This window comes from Rana temporaria, chromosome 4 (assembly GCF_905171775.1).
Source record: "Rana temporaria chromosome 4, aRanTem1.1, whole genome shotgun sequence".
Lineage (NCBI taxonomy): Eukaryota > Metazoa > Chordata > Amphibia > Anura > Ranidae > Rana > Rana temporaria.
In genome coordinates this window covers 338,891,291-338,907,563 of record NC_053492.1, presented here as the reverse complement: position 1 = coordinate 338,907,563, position 16,273 = coordinate 338,891,291, and the positions used below count along the sequence as shown (strand labels likewise).

The 16,273-nt window shown below is 43.2% G+C and overlaps 1 protein-coding gene across 1 annotated transcript in view; it reads left to right on the top strand.

The window, feature by feature from the left end:
• The window catches only part of RIOX1 (ribosomal oxygenase 1), a 178,822-nt gene extending 171,463 nt beyond the window's left edge, over nt 1-7,359 (top strand). The window contains exons 14-15 of the mRNA XM_040350758.1: nt 2,261-2,347; nt 5,609-7,359. Of these exons, the coding sequence (XP_040206692.1) occupies nt 2,261-2,347; nt 5,609-5,686 (165 nt within the window). The 3' untranslated portion in view covers nt 5,687-7,359. The remainder of the gene's footprint in view (nt 1-2,260; nt 2,348-5,608) is intronic.
• The last annotated feature ends 8,914 nt before the right edge of the window (nt 7,360-16,273 follow it).

The following is a 16,273-nucleotide window of genomic DNA, read 5'->3' as shown; positions in this document are numbered from 1 at the left end:
GAAGTCGGTGTTGGTACCAACTCGGTGCCTGGAATACCTGGGCTTGATTCTGGACTCCTCAGAGGCGAGAGTTTTTCTCCCTTTTGGAAAAATTAAAGACTCTTCGGGCTGTGGTGAAGCTGCTGGCATCCCGCAGGTGGTTGTCGCTGCGCTTTTGCATGAGAGTCCTGGGTCTCATGGTAGCCTCCTTCGAGGCGGTCCCGTATGCTCAATTACACACTTGAGTCTTGCAAAAGGAGATCCTGTCCGAAATGGGACAAATCTCTGTTGTCCCTGGTTTGTCAAATCCGGGTGAATCAGCTAGTCTGGGCTTCCCTGGTCTGGTGGCTGAGATCTCCAGCCCTTCAGTCCGGAAAGTCGTTCCTGCCCTTTCACTGGGCGGTGATCACGATGGACACCAGCCTGACCGGTTGGGGGGGAGTTTGGGGCGTACAGTTGACACAAGGTCGCTGGACGCAGGAAGAATCTTGCCTGCCGATCAATGTGCTGGAACTTCGGGCGATCAGGCAGTGCCTCTCCACATGGTCACAGGCTGCAGGGACGTCCAGTCAGGATACAGTTGGACGACGCCACGGCGGTGTCATACATCAACCATCAAGGGGGAACAAGAAGCTCGGCTGCAGCATTGGAGGTCACTCACATCCTGCGGTGGGCAGAGCGGAGCGTGCTGGCTCTGTTGGCCGTATACATTCCGCGTGTAGAAGACTGGCAAGCTGACTGCCTAAGTCGCCAGATGCTTGACCAAGGAGAATGGTCGCTTCACCCGGATGTGTTTCATCTCCTTTGCCTACAATGGGCCACGCCAGATGTGGATCTCCTGGTTTCTTGACTCTATCGGAAGTTATTGAGTTTTGTGGGCAGGTCCAAAGATCCCTGGGCGGACGCGACATACACGTTGGTGACTCCGTGGGGACTGTATCGGCTAATTTTTGCCTTCCCCTCCCGCTAAAGATTTTTTCCCCCCGTCTCCTTCGCAGAGTAGAGTCTGAGGGGACTCCGATGGTTCTACTTGTCCCAGATTGGCCTCGGCGTCCCTGGTATGCAGACTTAGTGCGACTGGTGGCGGATGTACCTTGACAGCGCCCGATACGGGAGGACCTTCTGTCGCAAGGTCCCATTCTCATCCTGCTTACAGTCGCTTACTTTTACAGCATGGCTCTTGAAAGCCAGGAGATGAGGCGGTGCTGCGTCGGCGGCCTTCATTTCTTCCGAAAGTTGTTTCGGCTTTTCATCTCAATGAGGACACTGTGCCTACCGTCCTGGTGCCCTCAACCATCACATCCAAAAGAGGTTGCAATACATTCCTTGGACATAGTCCGCGTTCTGTGGGTTTCGGAGCTCGAACTCGCTGTTTCGTTCGGCAGTTGGTCCCAAGAAGGGCCTGGCTGTCTTGTCAGCTACCATTCTCGGTGGATCAGGCTAATCGTGTTTCAGGCTTATGCCCATAAAGGGCGGGCGCATCCTTTTTCTGTCACGGCGCATCAACCAGGGCAATTGGTGCCTCTTGGGCTTTCCGACATCAAGCGTCTGTTTCTCAAGTGTGTAAGACGGCGTCCTGGATGTCCGTTCACACCTTCACAAAATTTTACTAGGTTGGTGTGAGCACATCTTCGTATGCTTGCTTCGGCCACAAGGTTTTTCAGTAGGCTGTTTAGGGTTGCAACTCCACCGATGAGGAGCTCTGGTTGTTTGGGTGGAGTTTGGTTTGTGTGCTGTTCCCACCCCTCATTTTTTTACACTGCTTGGGGACGTCCCTAATGTCAAGAATATGCTGCTGTGTCCGTCCATGAACGAAAGAGAAAATGGGATTTTTGTACTCACCGTAAAATCCTTTTCTCTGAAGTTCATGGACATACACAGCACCTACCCCTCCTTTTTTATGTTTGTACTGCTTTTTGACGAACTGAGCTGCTGCATGCAGGGAGAGGGGTTGTACCCAGAGGGACCGCCTCCTGGGCGGTACTGTACAGTTTAAAGTTGTATTAACACATTAACATGTTTCTACCTAGTCCTCTCCTGATAGAAGGCTAATACCCTAATGTCAAGAATATGCAGCTTTACGGCGAGTACAAAAATCCAATTTTTGCTGCCAAGCTGAAGTTAAGCCCCTACAGTACAATTTAAAATTTAAACCAAAACCATATGTGTGGGTATATGGTATGGGAAATGGTCAAGATTCTTTTATTCTTTTATTCAATATGTGCAGATTCTTTATCTGTATGTTATTAACTAACCATTCTTCCTATTCATTCTGATTCAGTATGTGGATTCCATAGATTATCTTCTGCGTGCCTACCCAAATTACGTGAATGTTGACGACCTTCCCTTTGAAACAATCGATGAAAAGGTAGTTCATGTTTTTGTATTTATTTTAGGACATGTTTAAAAATTAATTGTTCATGGCAGTTATGTCAAATTGTGATCCCCCTATATAATTTTTAAGCAAATGTTGGTGTCTGTAATATTTCAGGAGGATTTTAAAATGTCCTAGATAATTAATTTACAACATTGTTCCTCAACTAGCCTTGCAAAACTCAGAATAACTTATACGCTCCTGCTGCTGCAAGTGACCAGCTGTCAAAAGGAGCAAATATTAATCGTGCAATTGAGTTATTTTGCAGTAGAACTCTTAAACTCCAAAGAAAGAATGCTACGGTCTACCCCCTCCAAACCTTTTAAATATATGAAACGGGGAAAGGACAAGTAAAGCTATAAGCCGCAAGATTTTGCTGTTCTTTGTAAGTTTTATCTGAACTCTGCACCACTGCAACTTTAACTTCTATTAGTGATGCTTATGCCTTGTACACACAATCGGAATTTCCAACAACAAAACCATGGATTTTTTTTCAGACTAAAATTTGTCTCAAACTTGTGTTGCATACACACGGTCACACAAATGTTGTCGGAAATTCTGAACGTCAAGAACGCGGTCACGAACAACACTACGATAAGCTGAGAAAAATGAAGTTCAATAATTCCAAGCATGTGTAGGATTTTTGTGCGTCGGAATTGCATACAGACAATCGGAATTTCCGACAAGAACTTTTGCCGTAGGAAAATTTGAGAACCAGCTCTCATATTTTTGCTGTCGGTGATTCCGACAGAAAATGTCCAATGGAGCCTACACACGGTCGGAATTTTCCAACCAAAACCTCACATCGAACATTTCTTGTCGGAAATCCGAGTGTTGGTATTACAAATACAATTGGGGCTCTAAAAGGATAGCTTTATGCAAGTGTTGCATTTGATCTAGTACAGTAAAATATTAGAAGTCTTCAATTAGAACTAAAGGCAAACCCTTTTTCCTTTGTGGATAGCATAAGAGTGGGTTATAACCACTGTAAGCATTGTTTTTTATTTTGCTGTCTATGTCCGATAGTCAAGATTTCCCTTGACTTCCTGTCCCAGGGCTAAAGGAGGAAGTGAGAGGAAATGAGGGAATCCAGGGGTATCACACAGACCTAGTGTCCCCATTGAAAGATTTTCTCTTACTTCTGTTCTGGTTTTAACCCAGGATTTGGGATTTTCTTTTGCTTTCATTTTTTGATGATAACAGTAAACAGGACAAATAGAGAGAGCGCATCTCCCTAACATAGACAATAACAGTAATGAAAACTGACAGGTTTTCTTATCTCTTTCCACTCTATCCAAAACTAAAAAAAAGTTTTTCCTTTAGTCACACTTTACATTTTTGGAAAGCCTATTTTAGAGATTGTACCAAAAATGAACATTTATTTGGGCGGAATTGGGCAGGGCTCATTTTACTGTTAATGTGTTATTAAACCCAGTAAGACCATTTTAACAATAAATTATAATAATAATTATTATTCTCCAGATCACATTGCAATATTATGTTTAAAAAATATGTAAACCCACCAGTTCATATTCCTGATATGTGCCGGTTGTACCATGTATTTATATAAAAAAGGATCCTGTTCTCTCTTTTTTATTATTTCCTTTGTGTAAAATACCTGGTGTTCCTGCAAGTCCCTCTGCTTTCCTATCAAAAACTGACCTGGCTAGTGTCATTAGTACCATGCATAGTATTATCACTGATCACTGTATTGGTGTTACTGGTGATGTCAGTGTCAGTAACTCAGTTTCCACCCAGTGTCCGTTTGTGTCACATTGTCTGCTGCACTGTCGCAGTTCCACTATAAGTTGCTGATCACAGCCATTAGTATTTAAAAAAAAAAAAAAGCCAGCATATATGCCCCCCTGCCAGAACAGCCATTGGCTAAAATCGCTGATCAGATGCTGGTTTTCCAGCATGCTCGTTCAATAAAAGCTGGTCCTTAGATTGCCTTGTGTCGGATATGCTGCTGTACCACAGGAGAAAAATCCGCCACACAATCGTGGGGTGAGATATCAGAGGAGAGAAATCCTTCCTCAATCAATGCTGATTGAGCAACGATTGAGGAAGGATTTCTCTCTTCTGATAGCTCACCCAACATTACATTGCATCACATTCCATGGGCTTGTGAGGAAGCTCACAGAACATGTTATGCAGCAGCTAGAAAAGGGAACCGATGATCAGACAGTTGGATATGCCCTACAAGTGACAGTCACATGGGACAGCTTCAAGTGGAAGAATTAGGCAGCAGCCAGGGCATGCTCACAACACAGTGGATGGAAGTGGCGGAATCTTGTTATCAATCTGTTACTTTCTTGCAAATACCTAGTTAGGTATTTTCAAGAAAGTAACAGATGTGCAGAATTTGTGTGGAGATGTACACAGAAACTGTTTTGGGTTTATTAACACTTTAACGTGGTTGTAAAGGCTCAAGGTATTAAAAAAAAAACACCTGTGGGCAGCAGCAGCCCCCCTAATACCTGTCTGAGCCCCATCTTGATCCATTGATGTGCATGAGAGTCTCGGCTGTCCTGGATCTCTCCCTCCTCATTGGCTGAGACATTGGTAGCTCCCGCTACTGTTAATCACAGCCAATAAGGAGAGAGCGGGGGACGGGGCCGATACGCGGTTGTGTGTGAATGGACAAACAGCAGTGGCTCAGGAGCAGGAAGGAGGGGCCAGGAGCACCGGTGAGGGACCCAAGAAGAGGAGGATCAGGGCTGCTCTGTGCAAAACCACTGCACAGAGCAGGTAAGTATAACTTGTTTAAAAAAAAAAAAAAAAAAACACTTATTTTCCTATGTGGTGAGCCAGGTAAAAATGGTCTGCCTTACGCTTAGGCCTAGTTTACAGTTGCAGTTGGTGGTTCATAAAAAAATGTTTGGTTAAGCTGCCTTTTTTTTTTAAACTGCCCTCCCCTTAAAGATGCACAGACAGCATGCATGGGTGTACACATGCTTTGCATCATGACACAGCAGAAATTATCCCTGCTGTCGCATTCTGCGGGCAGTATTGTTTGCCAATTTCACTGAATGGGGCTCCCTGCAACCACCCTGTAATCGCATGCAATGCAAGTGAGCTGGTGTGGGGCTTAAGGGGTTCAAACAGACAGCAATGAGGCAATATAGTTCCTTCTCGCTGCCTTTCAATTGCTCTCTGAAAATACATCAATGCTGTTGAACTTGTTTCTTTGTTTCCTTTGAATTTGTAATTGTTTACCTGCTTAACCTAGTACTCTGTATTCTCATTTTGCAGATTGCCCTGATCACTATGTTGTTTGAGAAAGGCCTACTGACCACCAGAAAAAATGTTTCTTCTCTCTCTGAAAAATAACTGGCTGCTGAAGATCTGTAAGGCATAGACAATTGTCAAGAGTCTCCAAGAACTGTGATGACACGTATACACTTTTACCTGACTTGTGATAAATTGTTCCTTTGTAATTTATAAACTTTGCAGCATACCTGGAGGAAATGTGAAGCATCTCAAATCCACTTCTAAATACATTATTTCCTCATGGTTGAACTGATATGTAACAAAGAGACATCTGCCTTGTTTTATTCAATAACTAGGGGAAAAAAAGCATAACTTACAAATTTGCATTTAAGGTCATATTAGCTTTAGTCATTGTGCAAAATGCCATAAATTAAGGGTTGGTTGAGCAATTAATGAATAAACAATTAATTAAGGTGCAAAGATAGCAGCTGGTTCTATATACATTTTTACTGGTGTATCATATTCCTCATTATACAAATTTTTCTTATTTTTCAGCAATTGTGGATTACATTTCAAATATTTTTAAGTGAGATATAATTGTCCAGCTGATAATTCTGCAAGTGTCTGTAATTTCCTTTGTTTTGCTTTATTTGCTGATATGTGTTTTCTCAAAGCACTGCTTAAAAAATGGTCTTATTTTCTGAATGAACACATTTCAATCATTTCCTTTTCAAAAGTTTTCTATGTAGATGATAGACCCTTTGGATGATCTGATGTAAGAAAAATGATTATATTAGTGAGATGTAGTTAAGGTTCCCTTGGAGGAGCTAAAACTGAACTTAGGTGAGGGGTACCAGAAGAAAAACAAGTACATTTGTGTTAAGGATACTTTTATTTAGAGGAAATAAAATTGAGCCATATACCATTCCATTGGAATATCAGTCCACAATCTTCTAGAAATGGTCACCTGAATCGTTTCAAAGAGTAATAATGAAAATCTTAACCTGTAGTCTTTTTGTGAAAAAAGATGAACGGGGTGCTAGCCAGATTGGCTGCAGAATAGGAAGGCAGATGGAACTATCACCCCAAGAAAAAATGCAAGCCTTATTGATTACTTCCAAGACCCTCCCCCCTCTCTTTCACCAAATAGTTTTAAGAAATCTCCTAGATCAAATCCCACTACCTGTTGAATGAAGAGGGAAACCCTCAGATGGATTTTCGAGGGAATGGTATAAACACTATAGGATGGAATTAGTGCCAAAATTAAAATAACTTGAAGGCGCTTCTAAGTGCAGTAAAACAAGACTTTAATTATCCCTTGTGGTTCCTCACGAATAAACCATCCCTTATTGGTTTTTGTCATGTCTTAGTTATGTCCTTGCCTGTTTTGTGTTTATAATTGAGTTGGTACGTCCATTGTTTCATATTTGGCTTTCATTATGATTATTTACTATTATTTCATCTTATCAGTATCTGTCAGGCAGCATATGTGTTTTTCACCTGCACCCAAACATAGTCCCACCCTAGCAACCATATAAGCCTTCCATCTGCCCTGTATCCTTGGTCATGAAGGAGAAGCTAGTGTGCATGCTCCGAAATGCGCCCCGCCCTCTGATGTCATATCCGGTTAATTACGTTGCACGCTGGCTCCGCTAGTATATACGCCATTAGGATATTCTAGGGAGAACTTCCTGCTGGGCATCCTTTTTGTAATTTGATGAGCCTGAATTCACATCACCTCTTGTAAGTGTTTTTAATCGCTTTTGAGCTAATTAAAGTCTTGTTTTACTGCCCCTTCTGTGTGTTCTATTTTTCACCAGAGCTTGCTTCTCTCATATGTACTGCTGTTGATGTGCACCTCAAGATGCCTGCTGTTTCCTTGTCTTCACCATGTATTAGACTGTGAACTTTAGGATCCCCCCCCCCCCCCCCCCAAGATTGGCCTATATCCAACCACTTATTGTCACTCTGGAGACTACCTGTTGCCCTACTTGTATTTAATGTGTCCTTGTAAGATCTTATTTTGTTGTACAGTCCAATGCTGTAGGGTTTTCAGATACATATTGTTGTAGGGTGCTTTGCAGCTCACATAGGAAGCTCATATCATCAGTTTTTGAGACATTCATCTTTATGAAGAAAGGAAGAAATGGGATTGATTTATGAAGTTATGGTTCGACTTTGGTTCTGGGGCTGACACTTTATTTTGGAATATGAAATTATATAAAGATGAATTCCAGGCATGGTTATTTTATCACATAGCTACATTGGTCCATCGTGGACGAATGTAACTATGCATATACAATACTTGGCCAATGCCCCTGGAAGCTGGAAATAATTTTGAAAAGTTAAGGATGGATTCCAGGTATAGATATTTTATATATAGTTACATTAGACCAATAATTATACATGAACTATACCTTGCCAATGCCCCTGAAGGCTAGAAATCACAGAAGTAGATGTCACTACTCCGGTGATCTCCACTTGCTTCTGAATCATGTGCCGAGTGACTGCCCTGCTGCATTCTAAACACAGCGGTCAGCCGCTCTGTGTAGGCACTATTTAGAGAATGCAAAGTGTATTCTGATTGGACAAGGTGAAGCGGCAGGGCAGTAAAGTTGTGCTCATCGTTTCATCCAATCAGAGAATGCTTTGCATTCATTCAGAAAATGCAAAGCATTCTCTGGTGCCCATGCCTAGCGACCGGCCTGTCGCTAGGCATGCTGCCTTCTGCACCCGGGTGCAGAAGGCAGCTGTGAGACAGTGGAGGACGGCTGGGTTTGTACGCCTCCTGTCCTCGCAGAGTAAGGTGCCGCAGAATCCGACTTGGAGAATTGAGCCTGAGCCACAATCACAGATGAGTTTCCCACGCTGTGTCTGGGTCATATTCCGCTGTGGATCCCGCAATCGGCTGTAGTCTGTCTGGAATTCGGATTTACCCTGCGCTGTGATAACAACTTCTGGGATAACTTCTGGTAAGCCTCAGTCCATGTGGTGGTGGCTCACGAGTTTGCAAGTGCACCGGGGTGCTGTCTGTCCTGAATATTTCATCATATCTATTGGACTTTATTCACCTTTTTATGTTTTTTTACATAAGGACTTGATTTATAACCTTTTAAGTTGGCACAATTTTTTCTTTTCTTATTATATATATTTTTCTGACTGGTACCTTCTCCCACTGCCACAATTCTTGCCTAGTTATGTTGAATACTTTTCCTCTCTCTTTTCACCTACTGATCCTTCCCGTAACACACTTTGTACATTAGGGTGCCTGCACTCTGGATGAAGGAGACACCTGTGCACAGCAGCATTGTTGATCTAAGAGTAGAGGAGTGCATAAAGCACAGTCTTTTAGCCTTTTGTCAAATTGAAGTCAGTCTCCAGATACACTTAACCGTTACTGGAACAGTTCTTTTTTTTCTTTTGGAATAAAGCTTTTACATAAAAACTGTTTGTTCGGACAGTTGTAAATGGTTTGTTTCAATCTTCTAACTTCTACATCTGCAGGACAGCTTGTTCTGTTGAGAAACAGACTTACTGGCAGGATCACCAGGTGAAAATAAAGGAAAGGAAGCCTAAAAAAGAAAAATAATGCAGCCATCACATCTAGGAATTGATAAGCTGCAATATAATAAATATTTGCTTTTGGATTTAATACCGCTTAAAGCCAGAGTCCGTAACAAAATGTATTATAGTTATAGCAGAGAAATGTTATAAGCTCTATTAGGTCTTTATGGCCATCTGTGTCCCTGGGAGATTTCGTTTTGCTTCCTGTCCTGGTTATCAAAGAGGAAGTGAATTAGCTGCTTGCTATGGAGGCACACCTTCGGGCTTGCTCTTGAGCCACACTGTGTGCATCCATAAACACACAGTGCAACTCAGCCCCACTTCCTGCTCTCTGCTCACAGGATTTGACTGATGGGAGGAGCAATGGTTCCCACTGGTGTACAAGTCTGTCAATAAGAAAGAGAGGGGGGAGAAGATTTAAAGTCGGGACAATGCTGGATCGCTGACAGGCTCAGATAAGTGAGGGGGAAGGATGGGAAAATTATTGGGGTGTTTTTTTTTTTACCTTAAGGGGAAGACAAGGAAACAAAAAAGGGAAGTGCCACCTAAGTGCAATATGTCAGATACTATGTTTAATCTAAAAAGAAATGCACTTACAATACATAATTACAAAACAGGCTCATCAGGGTCTCATGCTGCATGGTGCGGTCTGGTCTCGTGTCCATCTAGATCCACGGATCTGCAGGCAGGGAGAGAAATCTATCCTGTGGCCACCAGAAAACAGCCAGGTTCAGCGTGGAGGCGCAGATGATGACGTTACCAGAGAGCGGGACCAGGGAGAGCACCGGAAGGAAGGTAGAAACAACAGGCTACACACTCGGAGACAAGCTCCTTCCACAGGCCTACTGGGATACTGCAGGTGTGATGGTGTTTATATACTGTGGCCGCCCAGAGAACAGCACACCAGCAGCATATTAAGACATCTATACACTATAACGAAGGTCTGATCATGAATGGGCCAATGCTTGTTAGATATAGTGAAATGACTAAATATAATTAAATAGCTGTCAAGAGAATAGGAGCCCGCAAAAAAAGCATAAAAACACATTGATAAAAACAGGGATCTCATAATTATACAGCGTCACCAATAAAATACATATTTATATACGTATAAAAACAAAACGAAAAAAAAACAGTAAAAAGGCTTATATGGTCTGTTATATCTAAAATTGGGGGAATAAAAAACAGGGGTAATTCCTATAGAAACATAAATCTACATATATGTAAAAAATATGTATGTATGTGTATATATACACATATATATATAAATATATATATATATATATGTGTGTAATAAAACATACATATATAAAAGGGGGAAAGCTAATAAGGTGGGTTCTTGCCTAATTTATATTGGGTCCTTACCTTCAGTCTTTTTATCAAGTCGTTAATACCGATTTGATTCAACTGTGTAACATAATTCTTCCCATACCAACTATGGCTTAACCTTAGTAGTATGGAGCGTCAGGCTTTGGAACAGCTCATGAGGAATGATGCCATTGTTATTAAGTCATCAGATAAAGGAAGCAGTATAGTCGTTCAAAGCAAATCTGACTATTTTATAGTAATCCTTGAGATTATTATCTGACACTGCAACATATAAAGTCTTCCCAAATGATCCAACCAATACATATTCTATTGAAGCTGCTGACAGAGAACACAATATTATTAGCAAACTTGAAGCTAGTTTTATTAAGAAAAACTTTTATATTACTCCTTAAATTTACCATTTGCCCAAAGTGCATAAAAACCTTACTAAACTACCTGGTCATTCCATAATTGCGGCTATGGAGAGTGTCACCGGTGTTTTTTCAGTCTATATAGACCAATTTTTGCAGTCTTTAGCTGAAAATGTACCATCTTATATCCGTGATGGGTCACATTTACAAGAAATGTTAAAATCATATCGTTGTGAACCAACCTACTGTTGGTTATCTTTAGACGTATCATCCCTCTACACCTCCATCCCTCATGATGTTGGACTCTGAGCAGCTGAACATTTCCTTTCGAAGGATTCCATCATTAATTTGAGACAAATTTCCTTTATTTTGGAGGCTCTTACATTCTGCCTTAAGCATAACCATTTTGAATTTAATAATACGCATTACCTCCAAATAAACAGTACAGCTATAGGGGCAAATTTTACGAGTTATGCAAACCTGACGATGGGATATTGGGAACATTTATCCCTCTCTGCCTTTTGCTTCTAATATTGTATACTATGGTCGATACATTGATGATGTGGTAATAATATGGTATGGAACCCTTCAAGATATTAACCTTTTTGTTGATTGCTGTAATAATAATGATTTAGGGTTGTCATTCACGCATTTATTTGATCAAAGCTCATTGGCCTTTTTGGATTTACAGTTATGTCATGATGATGGTATTATTTTTGACCAGAATTATGTTAAACCGACAGCAGGCAATTATTTTATTCATTATGATAGTTGTCATCACCCTAGGTGGATGAATAGCATACCACAAAGTCAATTCTGCCGCCTGAGGAGAAACTACTAGAGACCTTACCAAGAAATTTCTGGATAAAGGGTATCCTGCTACACTGGTAGATGAAGCCTGCAAACATTACCAACAAGTCAATACTACCTCACGTACTAAGGCTCCATCTGACCAAAAAGCGCCCACACGCTTTGTCACCCAGTTTCATGCCAGACATAAAAATATGGAAAAATTCTAGCCAATCATTGATCTATATCACTTGAGGATCCCCACCTCAAGTCTAGTATAGCCACTTATCCTAAGGTAACATATCAGAAGGCCCGTAACATCAAGAGCAAAATAGCTTGCATTAAAGTCGTATATAACAGCCAAATTTCCCCTCCTTGGCATGTTCCAATGTAAAAAAGCACTTTGCCTGACGTGTCAATTTTATCGATCAGGACTCTGAGGGCCCGCTTTGGTGAGCACAGAAGATTCATTGAGAAGGGACAGGACCACCAGGGTGTCCCCAAACATTTTCTGTGCCACCATAAAAAAATCTACCACAGGCCTGAAAGTTTGGGTATTGGAAGCCATCTCTGATACCTTACCTGCAGCAGAGCATTTTAAACGCTTATGTCAGCAGGAATCTTTTTGGATATATTCTTTGGGGACTTTGGCCTCAAGAGGGTTAAACGAAGAAATAGAAGTAAAATGTAAATGATAAGATTGTGTTACACTCAATCTATGCCATATATTCCCTGTTATAACATCTCATATGTTTCTTTTCCTTACAGCAGACTTTCTTTTTTGTCCATATTGGGTTTGCTACTCATAGTAAGTAGTCCATACCCATATATACATAAATATTGGTAGACATTTGTTCTATTTCTCCAATTTCTTTTTTGTGCATATATGCTTTGTTATAAGGTAGTCCATTTTATGCAATTTTGGTCGCTGCACCATATGGTTGCTTGACCAAATATGTGGAGCAATATAAATTAGGCAAGAACCCACCTTCTTAGCTTTTCCCCTTTTATATATGTATGTTTTATTATATATATATATATATATGTGTGTGTGTGTGTGTGTGTGTGTGTGTGTGTGTGTGTGTGTGTGTGTGTGTATATATGTATGTGTATATATGTATGTGTGTATTGTAACGTTCGGGGCTATAGCTCGGGGGGATTAAGTGCACAAACCGTTCGACCTGAACATAAAAAGGCTTTTATTCATAGGTCAACAAATGCTTCAGCATTAAATAAAGTCTGCTTATCTTCAGCACAAAAAAAGGAATTCAAAAACAAAACACATACAGTTCGTTGGTAGCCGGGTCTTCACCCCCTGTATTCCAAAAGTCCTCACTGTATTGTGAACAGCAGCTATCAGACTCCCAGCTTGTCCTCACAGGTGCAATCTCCACACTCCTCCACCATCACTTCCTGTTTAAATGGGTGGTTCTCTGGGAGTGTTAACACCTTGTGTGCTGGCTCTTCAGTGTTTAGGAGTGGAGGCTCTTTCCCACCCAAATAGCACTTTAGAGCCTCCAGAATTCCAGGCCCCAAATTACTCTATCAAAACAGATAGAACTGCGAGCCAGTCCTCTCTGGATTAATTCTTACCTGGAATCCTTCACCCACTTTGGGTGACCCCCTGAACACTCTTCCCGCTATTTAAAGGGACCATAGCCCAAATAGTGGTGCTGTATAGCACCCGTCCAGGACCCAACCCTGGCGTCCTGTACATATCCCCCCCCTCTGCCTCAACGCGGAGGTGTTGGAGGCACCAGTAGACACCATACAATGGACATGGGAGAGGGCATCGGCATTCTGATGTTGTCTCCCGGGTCTGTGCTCTACCACAAAATTGAACTCCTGGAGAGAAAGGAACCACCTTGTTACCCTGGCATTGGTGTGCTTGTTTTGTCTCATCCACGTAAGGGGAGCGTGGTCTGACACCAAGCGAAACTTCCTACCCAGGAGGAAATATCGTAGGGAGTCTAAAGCCCACTTGATGGCCAGACACTCCCGTTCCACCACTGCGTAGTTTCTCTCAGCTGATGTCAGCTTCCTGCTAAGAAAAACCACGGGGTGCTCCTCTCCATTGATTTCCTGAGACAGGACCGCTCCCAACCCCTCACTGGAGGCATCTGTCTGCACTACAAAATCTTTTTTAAAATCTGGAGCTACAAGCACCGGATCTTGGCACAAAGCTGTCTTAAGCTTTTGAAAAGCTGTCTCGGCCTCGGCGTTCCACTTTATCATCACTGACTTTCTACCTTTGGTCAAGTCAGTCAGCGGTGCAGCAATAGTGGCGAAGTTGGGGACAAACCTCCTATAATAGCCAACTATGCCCAAAAACGCTCTGACCTGCTTCTTGGTTACGGGACGGGGCCAGTCCTGTACAGCCTCCACCTTATTCATTTGGGGCTTCACCAGCCCTCTACCCACAATATACCCTAGGTATTTTGCTTCCTCCATCCCAATGGCACACTTCTCTGGATTGATGGTGAATCCTGCTCTTCTCAAGGAGTCTACGACTGCCTGAACCCGGGGAAGGTGGGACTCCCAATCAGTGCTGAAGATGACTATGTCATCTAGATAGACCGAAGCGTACCGTTGGTGTGGACGCAGAGTTTTGTCCATGGCCCTTTGGAATGTGGCGGGGGCTGAGTGTAGACCAAACGGCATCCTTTTATATTGGAAGTGGCCTTCCGGGGTAGAGAAGGCAGTTTTCTCCCTGGCTTCCTTAGTCAGGGGGATCTGCCAGTACCCTTTTGTGAGGTTCAGCGTGGTGATGTACCTGGCAGGACCTAACCTCTCAATCAGCTCATCTACCCGTGGCATGGGATATGCGTCAAACTTGGAGACTTCATTAAGTTTTCTGAAGTCGTTGCAGAAGCGGAGGGTGCCGTTGGGCTTGGGTACCAACACGATTGGACTTGACCACTCGCTCTGCGACTCTTCAATGACTCCAAGCTCGAACATTCTTTTAAGCTCTTCTGACACTGCCACCCTATGAGCTTCTGGGATACGGTAAGGCCTTAATCGGATTTTTACATTCGGCTCGGTCACAATGTCATGCTCGATGACATTGGTGCGACCGGGCAACTCTGAAAACATATCCTTATTTCTTTGTAAAAATTCTTTTGTTTGCTGGGTTTGGGGCCCAGTCAGGGTAGCAGCAACCTGCACCAGGTCGATCCCTGCATGGTCCCCTGACTGTACCCCTACTACCGCGGACACTTGTTCTCTGTCTCTCCAGGGTTTCAACAAATTAACATGATAGATCTGGTATTGTTTTCTTTTTCCTGGCTGGTGTACCTTGTAGTCCACCTCACCGACTTTCTCTACCACCTCAAACGGGCCTTGCCACTTGGCCAAGAATTTACTCTCTACCGTGGGTATTAGAACAGCCACCCGGTCTCCTACTTGGAACTGTCTAATTTTAGCCGACCTGTTATACACTCTTCTTTGGGCATCCTGAGCCTTCTGCATGTGCTCCCTCACCAGCGGCATCACCTTAGCCACTCTCTCTCGCATTTGAGAGATATGCTCTACCACCGTTTTATGCAGTGAGGACTCACTTTCCCATGTCTCTTTTACCAGATCGAGTAATCCCCGGGGCCTTCGTCCATACACTAATTCAAATGGTGAGAAGCCCGTGGATGCTTGTGGAACCTCCCGGATAGCAAACAACAGAGCAGGGAGTAGCATATCCCAATCCTTACCATCTTTCTGGACTACTCTTTTCAACATGGACTTTAGGGTTTTATTAAACCTCTCAACCAGGCCATCGGTCTGAGGGTGATAGACGGACGTCCGCAACTGCTTAATTTGGAACAGTTTGCACAAGTCCGCCATCACCTTTGACATAAAAGGGGTACCCTGATCCGTCAGTATCTCTTTGGGGAACCCAGTTCGTGAGAACATTTGAAACAATTCCCTGGCAATGGCCTTAGAGGAGACTTTCCTCAAAGGGATGGCTTCTGGATACCTAGTTGCATAATCTAGGATTACCAATATGTATTGGTGCCCCCGGGCCGACTTTACCAGGGGTCCCACCAGATCCATAGCGATTCGCTCAAACGGGACCTCAATAATTGGCAAGGGTACCAGAGGATTTCTATAGTGGGACACTGGGGCGGTTAACTGGCAAATGGGACAAGACGCACAATACCTTTTAACCTCGGCTTTCAGCCCTGGCCAGTAAAACCGGTCGGTTATCCTGGCCTCTGTTTTCTCCGCCCCCAGGTGTCCTCCCAGTGCATCGTTGTGGGCCAGATCAAGGAGCATCCGCCTATACGGTTGGGGAACCAGCAACTGCTCTACAGTTTCCCCTCGGCTCTCAGCCACTCGATACACCAAGTCCCCCTTCAATGCAAAGTGAGGAAACCTCTGATCTGCGCCTGGCATTTGTGAGACCCCACCAATAACAGAAACCTGCTCTCGAGCATTGATCAATGTAGGGTCCTGTAATTGGGCGGTGCCGAACGCACCCCTGGATATATCCAGGTCTGGATGTACTGGCCTTGAGGATGCTTCCCCTTCCCCCTCCTCAACCTGGGAGAGCTCCTCATCATCCTCCCCCAGCATAACTTGCAATGGGAAGACTTCCCCCCCCTCAGAGATCAACTCGGTTTCTAGACCTGGGACAGGGGCATTATCCTCCATATTAGCATTCTCTGCAGTTTCATTATTGGTG